Source organism: Dromiciops gliroides, chromosome 2 (genome assembly GCF_019393635.1).
Source record: "Dromiciops gliroides isolate mDroGli1 chromosome 2, mDroGli1.pri, whole genome shotgun sequence".
NCBI classification, from domain to species: Eukaryota; Metazoa; Chordata; class Mammalia; order Microbiotheria; family Microbiotheriidae; genus Dromiciops; species Dromiciops gliroides.
In genome coordinates this window covers 376,169,695-376,187,481 of record NC_057862.1, presented here as the reverse complement: position 1 = coordinate 376,187,481, position 17,787 = coordinate 376,169,695, and the positions used below count along the sequence as shown (strand labels likewise).

Below are 17,787 nucleotides of genomic sequence, written 5' to 3'. Positions count from 1 at the left end.
TATAAGAAAGCAGAGGTCCAAAGATATTAAGTGATTTTCCCAAGATCAAACAGGTAGTAGGTAGCAGAGCCAAAACTTAAACCAATGTCATCCATAATCACTTCTTTTCTTGTCTAACCATATCATGATGTCTCTACACTGATAGGCATTCGCTATCTGCTACAAGGCACAGAACAGAGCTCCTCACTACACTTCTCCCTGGTATAGCAGATTTAATCTCCAGATTTAAGTTTCTGATAAAGCCTATAGGGACTATGGGCAAGTGTTCTACCATTCCCATTTCAGTGTTAGGCTGCATGAGTATTGAGGCCCCAAATACTGGTCTTAAATCTAAGATCCTAAATTTTCAGAATTCTCATAACATTCTAATTTTCAGAGGTAGGGGAGAGGATGAAACATTTCCTTTGCATGCAGACTAGTTATCTTCTTCTGGCAATTGTCCAACAAGATGTAAATATGATATAATGCTATAGAATTATTGCAAATGAAGGATTTGAAAGGGCTTGTTTATAATCAATCTCACCTTCAAAATTAGGCATGTATAAATTAGCTTCCAACAATAAGATTAGATCCTGAAATGGGAAGGGAGGGGGAATGAAATGATGGTGAGTCATCGATGCAGATTAATGTCATTTCCTTTTTTTTTTTTTTTTAGTGAGGCAATTGGGGTTAAGTGACTTGCCCAGGGTCACAAAGCTAATAAGTGTTCAAGGGTCTGAGGCTGGATTTGAACTCAGGTACTCCTGACTCCAGGGCTGATGCTCTATCCACTGCGCCACCTAGCTGCCCGTCATTTCCTTTTTTAAGAGGATAGTCTGGGGCAGCTAGGTGGCACAGTGGATAGAGCACCGGCCCTGGAGTCAGGAGTACCTGAGTTCAAATCCGGCCTCAGACACTTAACACTTACTAGCTGTGTGACCCTGGGCAAGTCACTTAAACCCAATTGCCTCACTAAAAAAAAAAAAAAAAAAGAGAGAATAGGCTAATGGGACAAGGAAATGCTAAAGACACAGTATAGATGAACTTCAGCAAGGCATCCTGATGCTATCCTTGGGGACAAAGTGGCCAAGATAATTATAATTAGGTATATTTGGCATTCCTTACATGATTGGTTGTGAAGAATAGTAACAGGTCAATGATGAATTGGAAGGAAGTCTTCAGTTTGGGATAACTCATTTCTTTCTTTTTTTTATTTTTTTTTGGGGGGGGCAGGGCAATGAGGGTTAAGTGACTTGCCCAAGGTCACAAAGCTAATAAGTGTCAAGGGTCTGAGGCTGGATTTGAACTCAGGTCCTCCTGAATCCAGGGCCAGTGCTTTATCCACTGTGCCACCTAGTTGCCCCCAGGTAACTCATTTCTTAAAGGGTATTAAGGAGAACCTGGAAATTTTAGAAAGTATAGTGACAGAATAGAAAAGGGACTGGAAACTTCATCACAGCTGGATCCATTGAAGGAACTGAGAAGTATTGGTCTAGAAAGATTTTTGTTTTTAATTTGGGTGTGGAGAGAAATATGATTGCTGTCTTCAAGTCTTTAAAGGTCTATCATGTGAACAAGGGGGAAAACTTGTTCTGCTCAGCCCCAGAAGACAGAACTAGTAGCAGTAATGAAAGTAGCAAGGATTCAAATTTCAGTTTGATTGAAGGAAAAACTTCCCCAGAAGGAACTGTCCAAAATTGGAATGAGTCGCTTCAAAAGGTAGCAGAGTCTCTTCTTGAAGATTAGAAATCTTCAAGCAAAGGATAGATAACTGTTCCTTAGGAGTTATTGTACAGTGGATCCCAGTTCAGGCACATATTAGATTCAATGACCTAAGAAAGTCCTTTTCTTTCTAAAATTCCATTATTCATTTCCCCTTCACTTCCCCTACCTCTAACACAATTACTAAGGAGTTGGTTGTGTTTACTACCCAACTGAATATGAATAAATACTCCAGTCAATAGCCTCATCCCTCATCAAGTTACTCTTGTGCCTTGTGGTTACTACAATCTTTTAGCCTAACAGAGTTTGGTCTCTTGGTTGCTGCAGGTCGTCTAGACACAGCACTCTTCTGTAGTGGTCGGGGCAACTACAGCACAGACAGCTGTGGCTGCGTGTGTGAACCAGGCTGGAAGGGCCCCAACTGTTCTGAACCAGAGTGCCCAAGAAATTGCAACGACAGGGGTCAATGCATCGATGGACAGTGTGTCTGTGATGATGGCTTCATTGGTGAGGACTGTGGCCAACTGGCCTGTCCCAGTGACTGCAATGACCAAGGCAAGTGCGTCCATGGCGCCTGTGTCTGTTTCGAGGGGTATACCGGGGAGGACTGCAGCGAGGAGCTCTGCCCTGTACCCTGCAGTGAGCATGGCAAATGCATGAATGGGCAATGCATTTGCGATGAGGGCTTCGCTGGTGAGGACTGCAACGAGCCTCTGTGCCTTAACAACTGCTACAATCGCGGGCGTTGTGTGGAGAACGAGTGTGTGTGTGATGAGGGTTTCACTGGGGAGGACTGTAGCGAGCTGATCTGCCCCAATGATTGTTACGACCGGGGCCGCTGTGTCAATGGGACCTGCTACTGTGAGTCAGGCTTCACAGGAGAAGACTGTGGGCAGCTCACCTGCCCCAGGGACTGCAACAACCAGGGCCGATGTGAGGAAGGGCAGTGCGTTTGTGAGGAGGGATTTGCTGGTGATGACTGTAGTGAAAAGCGGTGTCCCGAGGACTGTCACAACCATGGTCGCTGCATTGATGGGAGGTGCGAGTGTGATGATGGGTTCAGAGGAGAAGACTGTGGGGAACTCAAGTGTCCCCGGGACTGCAGCAAACATGGCCGCTGTGTCAATGGGCAGTGCGTGTGCGATGAGGGTTACACTGGGGAGGATTGTGCCAACCGTCGGTGCCTCAATGACTGTAACAACCGTGGGCGCTGCGTCCACGGGAAGTGTGTGTGCGAGCAGGGCTTCACGGGTTATGACTGCGGAGACATGAGTTGTCCCAACGACTGCCACCATCAAGGACGCTGTGTGAATGGAATGTGCGTGTGTGATGATGGCTTCATGGGGGAAGATTGCCGGGACTTGAGATGCCCCAAAGACTGTAACAACCGTGGGGTTTGTGTGGATGGGAAGTGTGAATGCGAGGAGGGCTTCGCTGGGGAAGCCTGCGGAGAGTTAGCTTGCTTAAATAACTGCAATAACCGTGGCCGCTGCGTGAATGGACAGTGCGTATGCAACGAGGGTTTCATGGGGAGAGACTGCAGTGACCTAAGGTGTCCAAACGACTGTAACAACCAAGGGCGCTGTGTGGACGGCAAGTGCATCTGCCACGAGGGATTTGGAGGAGAGGATTGCAGTCAGCTTTCCTGCCTGAACAACTGTAACGACTGGGGACAGTGTGTTGGCGGGCGCTGCATCTGTAATGAAGGGTACACCGGTGAAGACTGTTCAGAGGGTAAGTGAAGAACAATTCGCATTTCTATTGTCACTCTGCCAGCTAATAGGTACTGACCTGAGCCAGGCTCTAAGTTCTGAGAATACAAAGAAAGGCAAAAACAGTCCCTGACCTCAAGAAGTTTACATTCTAATGAGAAAGACAACACGTAAATAGATAGATGTTAGCTAGGTGATAGAGAAAAGAAATGTGTTGACATTGTTATTGTTACATGACATACCACTCAAGGAAATTGAAGAAGAAAGGAATTGAGAACTGAAAGGGATCTTGATGATAATCTGGCCCCACAATTTACAAAGCCCTTTCTCCATAAGAGCCCTGGAAGGTAAGTAGGGCAAACATTCTTTTCCCAGAGAGGTTCAGTAACTAGCCGAAAGTTCTGCTAGTTAAGAGTCAGAGTAAGGTTACCTGACTTCATGTCCAGAGGTTCTTTTTATTACGTTATATTTATTATCAATAATGAGATAGACCTTTAAAAGGCGACTTAGAGACTGTTTCTTACCAATGTAAGCAGTATTTTTTAAAACATGTATTATGGGGGCAGCTAGATGGCTCAGTGGTTAAAGCGCTGGCCCTGGAGTCAGGAGTACCTGAGTTCAAATCCAGCCTCAGACACTTAACACTTACTAGCTGTGTGACCCTGGGCAAGTCACTTAACCCCCATTGCCCCGCAAAAAAAAAAAAAATGTATTATGAATAAGATGAAAGGACTTCTGGTAATAACTGGAAGAGAATTTAGAAATCATTTAATCCAATTCTCTCAACTTATAAATGAGGAATAGAAAACAAGAGAGATTTAGTGACCTGCCTAAGACTTCAGATCCAGATGCTATTGATATCCCCAAAATTCAATTCATTTCAATTCAACAGACATTTGTTAAGTATCTACTGTGTGCTAGGCACTGTATTAGGAACCACGGTTACAGAGATGTGAGACTACAAGGTCAAGCATCCATTGTATGAGATTAAGGTTTGTTTGTTTGTTTTTAAATGTCACCACTATAGAACATACACAGAATATTACCCACAGCAGGGAAGAACAATTAAAAATCATTGATAAGTATATCTGTGTATATGGCTGCTAAGCTAGCATTTGTTTTGCTGAGATGCTCTGTCTTTATGAGATCCAGTAGTAGCCAGAGTTAAATGATAATGTATTTCAACAGATTCAACTTTTTCTATCATTCCAGAATTTCTGGAATTTCTAATATCACATGCTCCATAGTAGGGACCAAGGCTCAGACAATGTTTTTTGTTTGTTTGTTTGTTTTTTTTAATGCTGACACCTATAATTAAAGAACCAGGTTATATTTATGTTAACCGAAGATTGTCCAAGAAAAAATATACAAACAGAATATCAATTTATGATTTAGGGCTATTGTTTGGTTTTTTCTCACCTAAATAAAATTGAGAGGCCACAGTATAAGAATAGACATATATATACATATACATACATACATACATATATATATATATATGTATATATATATATATATTTGGTGAGGCATTTGGGGTTAAGTGACTTGCCCAGGGTCACACAGCTAGTAAGTGTTAAGTGTCTGAGGCCGGATTTGAACTCAGGTCCTCCTGAATCCAGGGCTGGTGCTCTATCCACTGTGCCACCTAGCTGCCCCAAAGAATAGACATATATTAGTCTGTTTTAGTTTGATATATTTTGTCCACATGACCTCAGACCTGAAACTCTATGTGAATTCCAAAAGTCTCATTGCTTGTGACACATTTCCTTTATGCTTCCATTCTTTCCACTGCACATTCCCCACATCAGACTTTCCCGCCTTTTCTTTCTGCTTTCCCATTGTGCAATACCACCCTGTAAAACTATCTTTGATGTTCAACAAAAGTTAGCAAGAAAACCCTTTAACCACTACTTCTGCCTCTGTTGGTGGCAGAGTGAAAACAAGAGGGAGGAAAACAATCCCAAAGGAAATTACTGTTATTTTAGGAAGCTCAACAGTGGCAATTTACTGACAGAGGGGCATTGTTTCTCCTTCCTGGCAGTGTCCCCACCAAAAGACCTCATAGTGACTGAAGTGACAGAAGAGACTGTAAACCTGGCATGGGACAATGAAATGAGAGTCACAGAGTACCTCGTCATCTACACCCCTACAAACTCAGATGGCCTGGAAATGCAGTTCCGTGTCCCTGGAGACCAGACATCCACCATCATCCGTGAATTAGAGCCGGGAGTAGAATACTTCATCCAAGTCTTTGCTGTCCTTGAGAACAAGAAAAGCATCCCTGTCAGTGCAAGGGTGGCTACCTGTGAGTAAATCAAAAAGGACTTTTGTTATCCCCTTTTCTAAAGTGATCACCAGCTTCTTTTATTCCACAGCATATGTGTGAAGAACTCTCTTAGCCATGGTACATGATGTCCCAGGTTAAAATTCCAGGCCTCTGTGGGGAATATTGCATTGAAGCTGTTGTCCTGCCCATAGCACACAGAAATTGCCTTTTAACATACCCTTAGGTATATTAAAAGAGACAGAGGTTTTAACCCAGCTCTGCTACTCACTATCCTGGGCAAGCGACTTCACTGTATCTCTCCCTCCCTTATGGGTCTCTTTTTCATGGGATGCTACCAAAGCAGAGACTATTTGGAAAACTTAGGCTATGCTGATATCCTGAGAATTCTGGGGAAGTCGCCTTTGGAAATATTGCTACCATTAGTATTATTGCTATTATTATTCATAGTAGTAATTGGCATAATAATGACATAAGAACATTTAGAAACAACAAAAACAATAATAATCAAGGAGCAATGTCGTGTAATAGATAGGGGACTGGTCTCAGAGTCAGAAAGAAATAGGTTCAAATCCCATCTGGTATACACATACTAGCACATACATAACCCAGGTCCAATCACTTTACCTCTCACTGCTTCCTAGCAATGTTCACTCTAAGTCAAGTCAACAAACATTTATTAAATGCCTCCCATGTGCCAAGTGCGGTGCTAACTAAGCACTGGAGAGGCAAAATCAGACCTTGCCCTCAAAGAGTTTGCAATCTAATAAGGGAAACGGTGTGGAAACAACTGTGTATAAACAAAATATATACAAGATGAAGTGGAGATAGTCCGAGAAGGAAATCACGACCATTTTAAGGGGAAGTGAAAACATGACACTGACCCACAATGGTAGACGCAGTCTCCTCATTAGAAGTTTCAAATGCCAATAAAATCACAGGTCCAATCCCATCCCATTCCTAGTAATAGTATCAACTTGTATTTGTAAAGTGCTCAGTAGTCTACAAAGCACTTTGACAAGACTCATTTCTTGATTTCAATAACCCTGAGGCAAAGAAGTACGAATACCCCCATTTAAAAAGTGAATTAATCCAAGTCAAGGACCAGAACTCAGGTCTTTTAGTGCTCTTCCTACTAAATCACACTATCTTGCAATAAAATGGTCTAATAAGGAAGAAAAAGAAAAGTTATTTGCCTGCCTGATAAGCTGTGGTTCAGATGCTGAAACAAGCTCAAAACCAACTTCTAATTCAAAAGAGAATGAATTACAAGAAAGGTAAGCATCCTTCACTGCCTCCTTGAAGTGAGTTGGTTGTGAAATCATTAATAAGAATTTCTGTACTTCTTTAAAGATTACAAAGCACTTTCCTTGTCCCAACCGTATGGAGTAGGCAGCCTAAGTATTTATTATCTCTATTTTCTAAATGAGAAAACCGAGGCTGAGGGAAGAAGGGAGAGAGATACAGTGAAGTCACTTGCCCAGGGTAGAGAGTATCAGAGCTGGGTCTTAAACCTCTGTCTCAAGACTCTGAAGTCAAGGCTCTGTCCACTCTACCATTCTGCTTCAAATCAATAACCTAGCTCCATTCAGAGCCTTTTTCTCCTCAACTTTAACTATAGCAAGTTTTAAATGATCATTAACTAAGCCTAATGGATTTCTTTCCTCAATTGCCTTAGTGTAAACACACAAGCACCAGCCTGATTTTGGAAACATTCAGATAGATGATTGTGTATTTTCATAAAGGAAATCCTCCTTGTTAACAATGATTCACTTTTCCTTTGCCTTTTTCATTCTTGCCACATACAATGGAGTTCATTGACTGATAATTGGGTAACATTTTTTAAAAACTGTTTTAAAAGCAGGCTTTTGTGGTTTAAGTATTTCTTTCAGACATTATAAACATATACTAAATGCAGTCAGGGCTTTATTTGGAAAACTCTAGAGGCAGGTAACTGCATGCTGTAGCTGGAAAGGGGAATGCATTACTGTATATCAACACAGAATTAATAACCAATCATCTCCCAGAGGTATTGGGAGTGGTGACAGCATTCAACTATGCTTGGGAGGTTGGTAAAATCAGAGATATATGGAAGCCTTCACCGGTGCCTTTGAGCTCATCATCTCTCCCATCTTTCACCTTAATTTTACTTTTCTAAGGATCATCACTTGCTTATTTTCCCTCTTTCTAACAGACCTGCCTGCCCCAGAAGGCTTGAAATTCAAAGCTATCAAAGAGACATCAGTGGAAGTGGAGTGGGATCCTCTAGACATTGCTTTTGAAACCTGGGAAATTATCTTCCGCAACATGGTAAATGAGTATGCATGGCCAAGAGTTCACCTTCCCAGGGGTCTGTAAAATATTCAGATAAAGAGACTTACTAACAACTCAGTCACACAACCAGAGAGCATTAGAGATGAAAAGAATTTCAAAACCTAGAATGTTAAAACTGGAAGGACCCTTAAAGCAGATGGTGCCAAACTCACTACCTCCAAGCCCACAGGGGCTGGAAAAACTCCCAAATGCAGACAGAACCAGATTAAAATGTAATTGTGAAATGTATAAAAAAATAAATAAAAGTACAATATAATATAAATGATGCTAATTTGTAGTTTTCTAAGTCAATAAGCTGCTCACAGGGATCGGTTTCTATTTGGAATTGATAGCACTGCCTTAAGGGATAGGCTGCTGGAACATAGAATGGCAAAACTGGAAAGGCCTTCAGAACTTAGAATCTCTGACTTGGGTTGGCCCTTAAAGATCATCTAGTTAAATTTTCCTTATTTTGAAAGAGCAAAACTGGCACATTCAATCGTTTGTTTTTTAATTTAAGGAGAAGGCTGCAAAAACTAACATCCCGTGTATTTTGAGGGTACTCTTTTGCTGTTAAAATAAATAAGTGAATTGAGTCTTCCTCACGTTGAATTTGGCTCTATGGGACTGACTATAGGAAATGAAGAGAGGATAAACATATGGAAGGCATCACCATGGGGATAATGATATCTTGGCCTTTCATAAATCCCAAAGGCCTGAATTATATGCCCTGCAAAGAAAAGAAGAAATGTGATGTTTTTCAAATGACAGTTACTCCCCAAATGTCTCATTTAAAGCATCCATCTCTAGGGAAAAGAAGGACACATATTTTTGCCTCATTCTGGTGGATAAGAAACTGTTTTTCAGAAGTGAGGAGTATATTCAAATGTAACTTTATGTTATCACACTTGTCACCAAGTTCTTTTTTGATTTTCAGAATAAAGATGATGGAGAAGAAATCACCAAAAGCTTGAGGAGGCCAGAAACAACTTACAAACAGACTGGCCTGGCTCCAGGACAGGAGTACGAGATATCTCTGCATATTGTGAAAAACAACACACGTGGCCCTGGCCTGAAGAAAATAACAACCACACGTGAGTATTATTCTTAGTACTCATAATATCCTTCATGATAAACTCTAGCAGGCACCAACTGCTAATGGAAATCTATGATGATGAGAAGGCCATATACAAGAATCTTATGATAATCAGGCCCTGGAAATAGTTAGGAGGCATATCAAATGGGATAATAGGGATTTCCAAGGGAGAGAATTCTCAGATGGTTCCAGGGCATCCCCTAAACACCTCATTCTAAAAACACTTACCTGTTTAGGGTATACTTGACAGGCCTGGTCACACAACCTTAGCTGAAGGGCTTCTACAGATCCCTAAGTAAACCATAGAGTGTCACAGCTAGAAGAGATCTTAGAGATCATCTAATCTAAACCCGTCACTGAAAGATGTGCCCAGACTTATTTGACCAAATGTACACGGTTATTGTCAGAACCAGGGATAAAGTCTAGGTCTCTTAACACTCAATTTGGTTCTCTTTCCACTATACCAGGATGTCTTTGAGGTGAAGTTCAGTCAAATTCAATGTTCAAGAACTTAAGTAGTATTCATCACTTCCAATTTATATAGAAATGCACATCTCATAGTTTGTATAGAAATGAATCTGATAGTGGTGAACCAAGAAGTGATATAGGTATAGGTATACATATATATGCACACACACACATACACACACTATACATATATATAAAACACATTCATATATAAACATGTGTGTATATGTAATATATACTACATATGTACACGTATATGTATATTGCATATGTGCGTGTATATACACACATATACTCATATATATACTATATGCACACATATACATGTGTGTATGTGTGTGTATTTATTAAAGTCATCTTCTGGGGGTAGCTAGGTGACATAGTAGATAGAGCGCCAGCCCTGGATTCAGGAGGTCCTGAGTTTGAATCCAGCCTCAGCCACTTGACTCTTACTAGCTGTGTGACCCTGGACAAGTCACTTAATCCTCATTGCCCCACGAAAATAATCAATTAATAAGGTCATCTTCTGATGCCTCAAGATAACATAGAGAGGACCCTGGTTTGGCCTAAACTCTGGAAGAGTCCTACAAATTTAGAAAGACTGGGCCCAGCAAATTTGGGCCCAGAAAAGATCTTTCATTTAATGACCATTATAGCTAGGTCCAGAGAGGTTCATCAACATAAAATACCTATGAGGGAATTTATTTTTTAGCCCCAGCAACCAGCCCATCTTCATAACAGGGGAATTAAGGCAGCTATATGGCACCCTGGATAGAGTGCTGGACCAGGACTTAGGAAGATCTAAGTTCAAATCCTTCATTATATAATTACTAGTTTTATAATTTTGGACAGGTTATTTAAGCTATATAAACTTCAGTTTCCTCATTTGTAAAGTGGGGATAATAATAGTACCTACCTCATAAAGTTATTGTAAATATCAACTAGGAGAATATATTTGCAAATCTTAAAATGCTAAATAAATATTAGCTAATACATGCATGTGCATATATGTATATATATATACAAATATGTATACACACATATATGTCTATATTATACACACACACATATACACTTTTCCTGGGATATCATTCAGCACACCTTGTGCAGCTACTGACCTGAACAAACCCTGCATCTAACATATAAACTAAACACTAGTCTATTGAATTTCATTAACAGGGAGTAGTTGCAAAGGCTTGTACTGTTGACTGCCAAGAAAGAACAGCTTCTATTTGATATCACCCCATTTGGCCTAGCTCAGAGCAAATCAATACACTTGTGTTCTGAATAATCAAGGGTTTTCTCCTCCTTTCTGACAATATCTACATGTGGTAGGTAAAGGGCAGGTACTAACAGGAAAAATCATCCCAATACTTGCCCAGCTCCAGGGAAGTTTCCCTGAAAATAGAATGATGTCATTTCAGGGAACCCTATAGCTTTCTAAGCCCAAATTTGGGGAGTGCATGTATTTCAGTTTTTAAGTCAACCTCCTTCTCACTGTATAACAATGAGTCAGTCACCTACCCTCAGTGACTCCGGGCTTACCCCACTAACATACAGTCTAAGTTCTAACCCATTTTGTAAACTGTGTGGCTCAGGGGTCACATCCACTCTACCTCCTTATCTCACCCAAAGTATTACTGCAAGCGTTATGAACTTTGTTGCTCACAAGGTAATAGATTTAGAAGCCAGAAGCAATGATGTATGCTGATACATTTTTAACAACCAGCTCTCTGAATGTACACAGGACACACTTTTAAATGTGATCTGCGTTATTACCATTTTCTCCATCACGTTCTTGAATCTAGAAAACAATAAAAAATTATAAACCAAGCCCTAGCATATGGTATTCGCTAATTTCTGAGGTGTAAATACTTACACTGAAAATTTAACAATCAGCTCTTGAAAGCCAAGTAAATAGGAGGTGGCTCTAGTACAGCCTGGCTGGAAGGGACCTTAAAGGTTTGGCCCTCTCATTTTACATATTTTAAAAACAAATTCCCCAGAAATTTAAGTGATTTGTACAAGGTCACACAGGTACTAAGAAGCAAAGATAGGATTAGAATCCAAATTTTCTGATTACAAATCCAGCATTTCCCCCCCAACTCTTAAGAATAAAAAGGATTGGGGCAGCTAGGTGGATCAGTGGATAGAGCACTGTGCCTGGAGTCAGGAGTACCTGAGTTCAAATCTGGCCTCAGACACTTCACACTTACTAGCTGTGTGACCCTGGGCAAGTCACTTAACCCCAATTGCCTCACTAAAAAATAAAAATAAAATAAAATAAAAAGTTATCCCGCTAGTCTGTGACTCTCTGAATTTCCTTCAAAAAAAAAAAGAATAAAAAGGATTCATGCTCACTTTGGCAGCACATATCCTAAAATTGGAAAGAATAAAAAGGATTCTTAGAAAGTCAAATTATTGACAACACATTTTCTTAACTTTTATCATTATCTCTATTTAATAGAGAAGAAAACTATGGCTCACAAAGTGGAATTGGCTTGTTCATCGTAACCTATCTAGAATTTCAAAATAAAACAGATGATTTTAACTGATTTTTAACTAAATTTTGCAATGTCTTTTAAGAAATCATCAATTCTGAATTGTGCCTATCTGAACACACCTAAATTTTAGAAATACAGAATATGCCCATCATCACAATCAGCTAGTCTCTTTACCTCTCATTCAGTCTCTAATTTCCTATTCTGAAAAATCTATTTCCAATCATTACCTAATTCATATTTTGCTTATAAATGAAGCCATTTCTTTGAGAGTCATTGGGGTACTGTAGTAAAGGAATGTACCATATTTATTTTAGTTTTCTGTGTCAGAGATAGTTAATTATAAACAGCATAGTGAGCTGGCCATTGGAGAAAATGAAACCCAATGTCTCCAAGCCTCTTTATAGGCCATGGCTACAATCCCAGGTATAGCCCTTAATACTTGTATGGCCTTGGACAAATCAATGAACTTCCTCAAGCTTTAGTTTCCCCATGTGCAAAATGAAGGGATTGAGCTAAATGACCTCTAAGGACTCTTCCCACACTGCATTTATACTGCTCAAATATTCAAATAGATATGTGATCTCATCAATTCTAAATTTCCCCAAGATTTTCATTTAGTTCTTTCTGATTCTAGGCCCAACACTCTATCCACTGTGCCACCAGCACCTCTGACTCTTATCATCCCTCAATCTTGCCACATGACCAGGCCATTTTCCCTTGCTTGATGTCATCTTATACTTCTGTTCTTCTTCAGAGTTCTTCACTGGTCTCATGTTGCAGCCTGGTTTATATCCACCATAGCTCTCTCTATCACCTTCTCACCTTTAGCTCTCTAGAGGCAATTATATTTCTGTCATAGCAGTTTAGGTGGAAAATTAGGTTTTTGTAGGAAATAGACTTTTTGCTTTCATGAGAAATTTAGAGTGAGTAAAAGAGTTTTGCCTCTTCCTTACAGCAAATCCATGTATTCTAGTTCTCTTATCTAGCACTGGGCCCAACTTGTTGTCCATATATACCATCTGTCCCAGAATAACATACTGTTGTACAGGCTCTACAGAGTCTCCATCCAATTGTACATTGAAATATTGGAAACAGACATCCTTTTCATCCACTTGGCCAGACTGCTTTGAGGGATTATAGATCTCTTACAGGAGGCTCAGCAGTATCTGGGGTTTGATGCCTTATGCACAATGTCATCAATAAATTTAGAAAACTTCACCATCCACAAGGATTCCCTCTTTGACCTGAACTCTGAGCTCTATTTCCCCCACCACAGAGACAAATACATTTGGATTGCCCAGTGTTTCTTATCAGAAGATTATTTAACAGGGTTAATTCTATTGTTATATCTTCCAAGAAATCTTGAATGATCTTTATGTATAGATAGGAAGAAACATTGTAGAAGGTCTAATAAGGTGGTGTTTTGTTCTACTAAATCATAATATGTGCGTGTGTGTGTGTGTGTGTTTGTGTGTGTGTATATAAAACCAACAAGCAATCATTACAACAGCATCTTAAACTCTCTGCATTTTTTCAGTTAATTGTGAAATTGTAAAGATAAAGTCTATCATTTGAAAAACAAAACTCAAAATACCAAAACACCTGTTTTTTATTAATACTCTCATCTAAGATGTACTTGATTCATGTAGAGATGACTTTCATAAAGATTTTGTATAGATGCTCAATAGATATATCAGTTGTTAGATATTTATGTTCTTTGTCACCTTTTTTAAGAATTAAAAAAGTAAAAAAAATTTTCTAGAGTCTTTGGTATCTTCCCCTCCTTCATACTCATATACTGGTCTCTCAGCATCTTCACAATTGTATTGCCTCCAGAATTAATCTTCTTTTTGCATATCTGGTCCAATACAACTGCCTTTCCCATCTTGGTTATCTATATTGCCATTTTCCACTTCTTCCAGAACAAATTGTTAAGTTAGGGGCCAAGCATTGTACTTGATATAATAAACAGTTTGTTTAAATGTTTGTTTGAAATCCTTTCCATTTCATTTCCCTCTTTGTGGTCCTCCTTCCATTTTCATCTTTGAATGTCCACTGAATGACTTCACTTAATTGGAAATCTTGCTAAACTTTCTTTAAACTGGTTTTACCTTCCACCATTTCTCTCTTTTTTATGAGGTGATACTGATCATAATCATCCTTCTTTGTAAGATTTTAAACACTAGTATATATTCTAATTCAGTGTTGCCTTTTGGCAATCATTTCTCTGTTTGGAAAGTAAATCAAATGTTTGCTGACTAAAGTGTTTTCTGGGTTCTTTTGGACTTCTCATAGTAATTAATTTGCTTTGGTTAAACTTTTGGATAAAATTATTGTAGTGAGTTTTATAGTATGCCTATTGTCCATTTCTGATTTAGGAGTTTTAATTACTTGCTTAAATAGCACAGGGTTAAGTGTTTCAACTGTATTTCATATATATTCTAAAAACTATTATATATTCTTGTTTTTACCTACTCTGATCTTAGTTCTTTTTTCTTTTTTATCTTAGTTCTAACAAGATTGTACACAGTTGATTCAGAGATAACACCCATATCAATAAGTCTTTTGCTGGTTTTTGTGTGTGTGTGTGTGTGTGTGCTTGCCATATCCAATGCCTACAAATTCTTTTTTTTCCAGAGAAAATGTTTATAATAAAGAAATGTGAGGCTTCTATGTAATCTATAAGCTTTTGGCCTTTTTCATTTCTAATTCCTGAATGAAGCTTTCCTTTATATTTCTCCCTATGTTTATTTATTTCCTCCATTGTAATGAAAGCAACTATTATGAATAGTTACATTGCTTTAGGTTTTGTCAAGTTCTCCATAGAATTTCTTTACCATTTTATCCTCACAGCTAAAGTTGATGCATAAATTGCCTTTTCTGATGGTCTTTTTGCAAATATTTATCGTTAGTATTGTAAAATTTGATAACTAAATTTTCCATTAAATAATGCCTCTCATTACTTCAGAGAATACAATAAACCCACTCAGCCAACTCCTTTTTTTATCCCTTTTAAAAGATGACCCATCTTTTCATTTAGCTGTAACTTTTTCTATTCTTCTGATTTTGTTTATAGAAAGGGAAGACAGATGGCATAGTGAACAGAACATAGGAACATAGTGAACAGAACAGGAACACCTGAGTTCAAATCCAGGCTCAGGTATTTATTAGCTTTGTGAGCCGAAATTATTCACTTAAGCCTGTGTGCTTCAGTTTGCTCATCTGTAAAATGAACTGGAGAAGGAAATGGCAAACCATTCCAATATTTTAGCCAAGAAAACCCCCAATGGGGGTCATGAAAAGTTGGACATGACTCAAATGACTAAACAGCAACAACAAAATATCAAGACATTCACTAATTCAAGCAGTATGATGTGTTGGTCCTTGGACAAGGATCTCACACATTAGGGTACTAACAACCAAATTACTATTCATTAACAGTCTAAAAACTATGAGAGTCTTAACACTTCTATCCCCTGTCCTATCATTCTGTCACAATCACTGTAGAAGTGGAAGGGAGGCTTCATTGGATGGAAGTTCATTTGCATTTTTCTGTTTCATCTATTACCACATCTTCCCTTCCCCCAAACACCAGTTAAAAACCCAGTGCTAGTGTGCCTTGTCATATGTATTAGGGTGGTTCTTGGAAAAGAGCCTCAGTATGTTACCAGAGCTTTACCTGCACCTTTTCCAATATGGTGGAACCTTGCCCTGTCTCTACACCACTGATAATCCTTGGATATGGATACCCTTTAATCACATTTCTGTCTGTGTCTTCAGGTCTGGATGCTCCTAGCCAGCTAGATGTAAAAGACGTCACAGACACTACTGCTCTAATCAGCTGGTCTAAGCCCTTAGCTGAAATTGACGGCATTGAACTCTCATATGGTATCAAAGGTGCTCCAGGTGACAGAACTACCATTGATCTCACTCATGATGACAATCAGTACTCCATTGGAAACCTAAAACCTGATACAAAATATGAGGTGTCCCTCATCTCTCGAAGAGGAGACATGTCAAGCAACCCAGTCAATGAAACTTTTGTAACAGGTAACAGAAGTCACTCACAACAATAGCAGATTGGACCATTGATCCTCAGTTTCTATCAACAACATTAAATTGCTTTCTTAAGCTAAGATAGAGTTAGAAAGCTTAGATTATAAATTTCATTAAGTCAATGCCCATGTTTTCACCAAATATTATGTTCACCACAGCACTGAATGCAGTAGGGACCCAAAAAATATATGTTGGGTTAGAGGTTATTTTCTTAGAGGTAAGACATTTTAATTTACATTTTAATAACAAAACTCCTTCCCTTTCTCAGGCCTGGATGCCCCTAGGAATCTAAAACGCATCTCTCAGACTGACAATAGCATTACCTTAGAATGGAAGAATGGCAAAGCTAACATTGACAATTATCGGATCAAGTTTGCCCCCATTTCTGGAGGAGATCATGCAGAGGTTGAGGTGCCCAAGAGCAAACAGGCCACGACAAAAACCACACTCACAGGTGAGAGGAAGCTCCTACCTCAAGGGAGTCGAAACTTGGCCGGGTGATGGAGTATGGTTTATGTTGCTTTATTCCTTAGCATTTGGTAGAGTCATAGTTGTCTCTGGTTACCTGAGATTTAAGCAGTTAAAGTGATAAAGATCACTCAACTCAACTGGGGGTTAGTCTCTCTACAAATCACAATTAATGAATATTGCTTTTTTTTTGGAAAATTACTTTTATTACCCAACACATCTATCCTTCCTCAATAACTCAGTGGCCAATCCCTCAAAATGAAGAATTTTAAAAAGGGGTGTGGGGGCACAGTTAACCAAAAAATCAAGGCAGTGTTCCTCTTCATACAAAGGAGGAAAGTCCATTCTCATCTCTTTTTTTTTATTTGCATTGTCAGAGTCATTGGGTACATTATTTTCCTGATTCTGCTAACTTCACTCTGAATCAGTTCATATGTCTTTTAATGTTTCTCTGTTTTTCATATTCATCATTACTTACAACAGTGCCATTCCATCCCATTCATGTACCAAAATTTACTTAGGAGATGGGCATTTACAATTTTTTTGTTTTGTTTTTGTTTTTTGGCCAGGCAATGAGGGTTAAGTGACTTGCCCAGGGTCACACAGCTAGTAAGTATCAAGTGTCTGAGGCCGGGTTTGAACTCAGGTCCTCCTGAATCCAGGGTTGGTGCTTTATCCACTGTGCCACCTAGCTGCCTTTTAAAACAGAATTTTTTTTTTACCTTTTAAAACAGAATTTAAGACACTTCTTAATTATCATAGATGCTGGGAAATGGTTAAATCTCCCAGGAAAAACAACCTCCAGGATCTGTGATTATCCCCAGTGAGGGTGTCCTCTCCCCAGGTATAGATCACATCCTCTCCACGTCTCAGTGTATGATTTGCAATCAGAAAAAGAAACCATCACTTGGTGGGCAAGCCTTTGGTGAGGACACCAGAGCCAGAGTGGTTAAAGTAGACTCACTGCTTGTCACTGTACCCAGACTCAAAGCCTTTCCAGCTTAATGAAGTCCTATTTAAAGAACATTATCAAGAGAACATTGTGCACAGAGAAAGTAATATTGTTTGATGATGAACTGTGAATGACTTAACTATTCTCAATAATACAATGATCCAAGACAATCCCAAAGGACTATGGATACTATCTACCTCCAAAGAAAGAACTGCTATTGATGGAACACAGAA

At 39.2% G+C, this 17,787-nt stretch overlaps 1 protein-coding gene across 1 annotated transcript in view; it reads left to right on the top strand.

Annotated features, from left to right (window-relative positions):
- The window catches only part of TNC (tenascin C), a 115,778-nt gene that overhangs the window by 39,602 nt on the left and 58,389 nt on the right, over positions 1-17,787 (top strand). Inside the window, 6 exon segments of the mRNA XM_043980625.1 lie at positions 2,029-3,435; positions 5,455-5,718; positions 7,892-8,007; positions 8,948-9,104; positions 15,859-16,128; positions 16,403-16,588. Coding sequence (XP_043836560.1) covers positions 2,029-3,435; positions 5,455-5,718; positions 7,892-8,007; positions 8,948-9,104; positions 15,859-16,128; positions 16,403-16,588 — 2,400 coding nt within the window.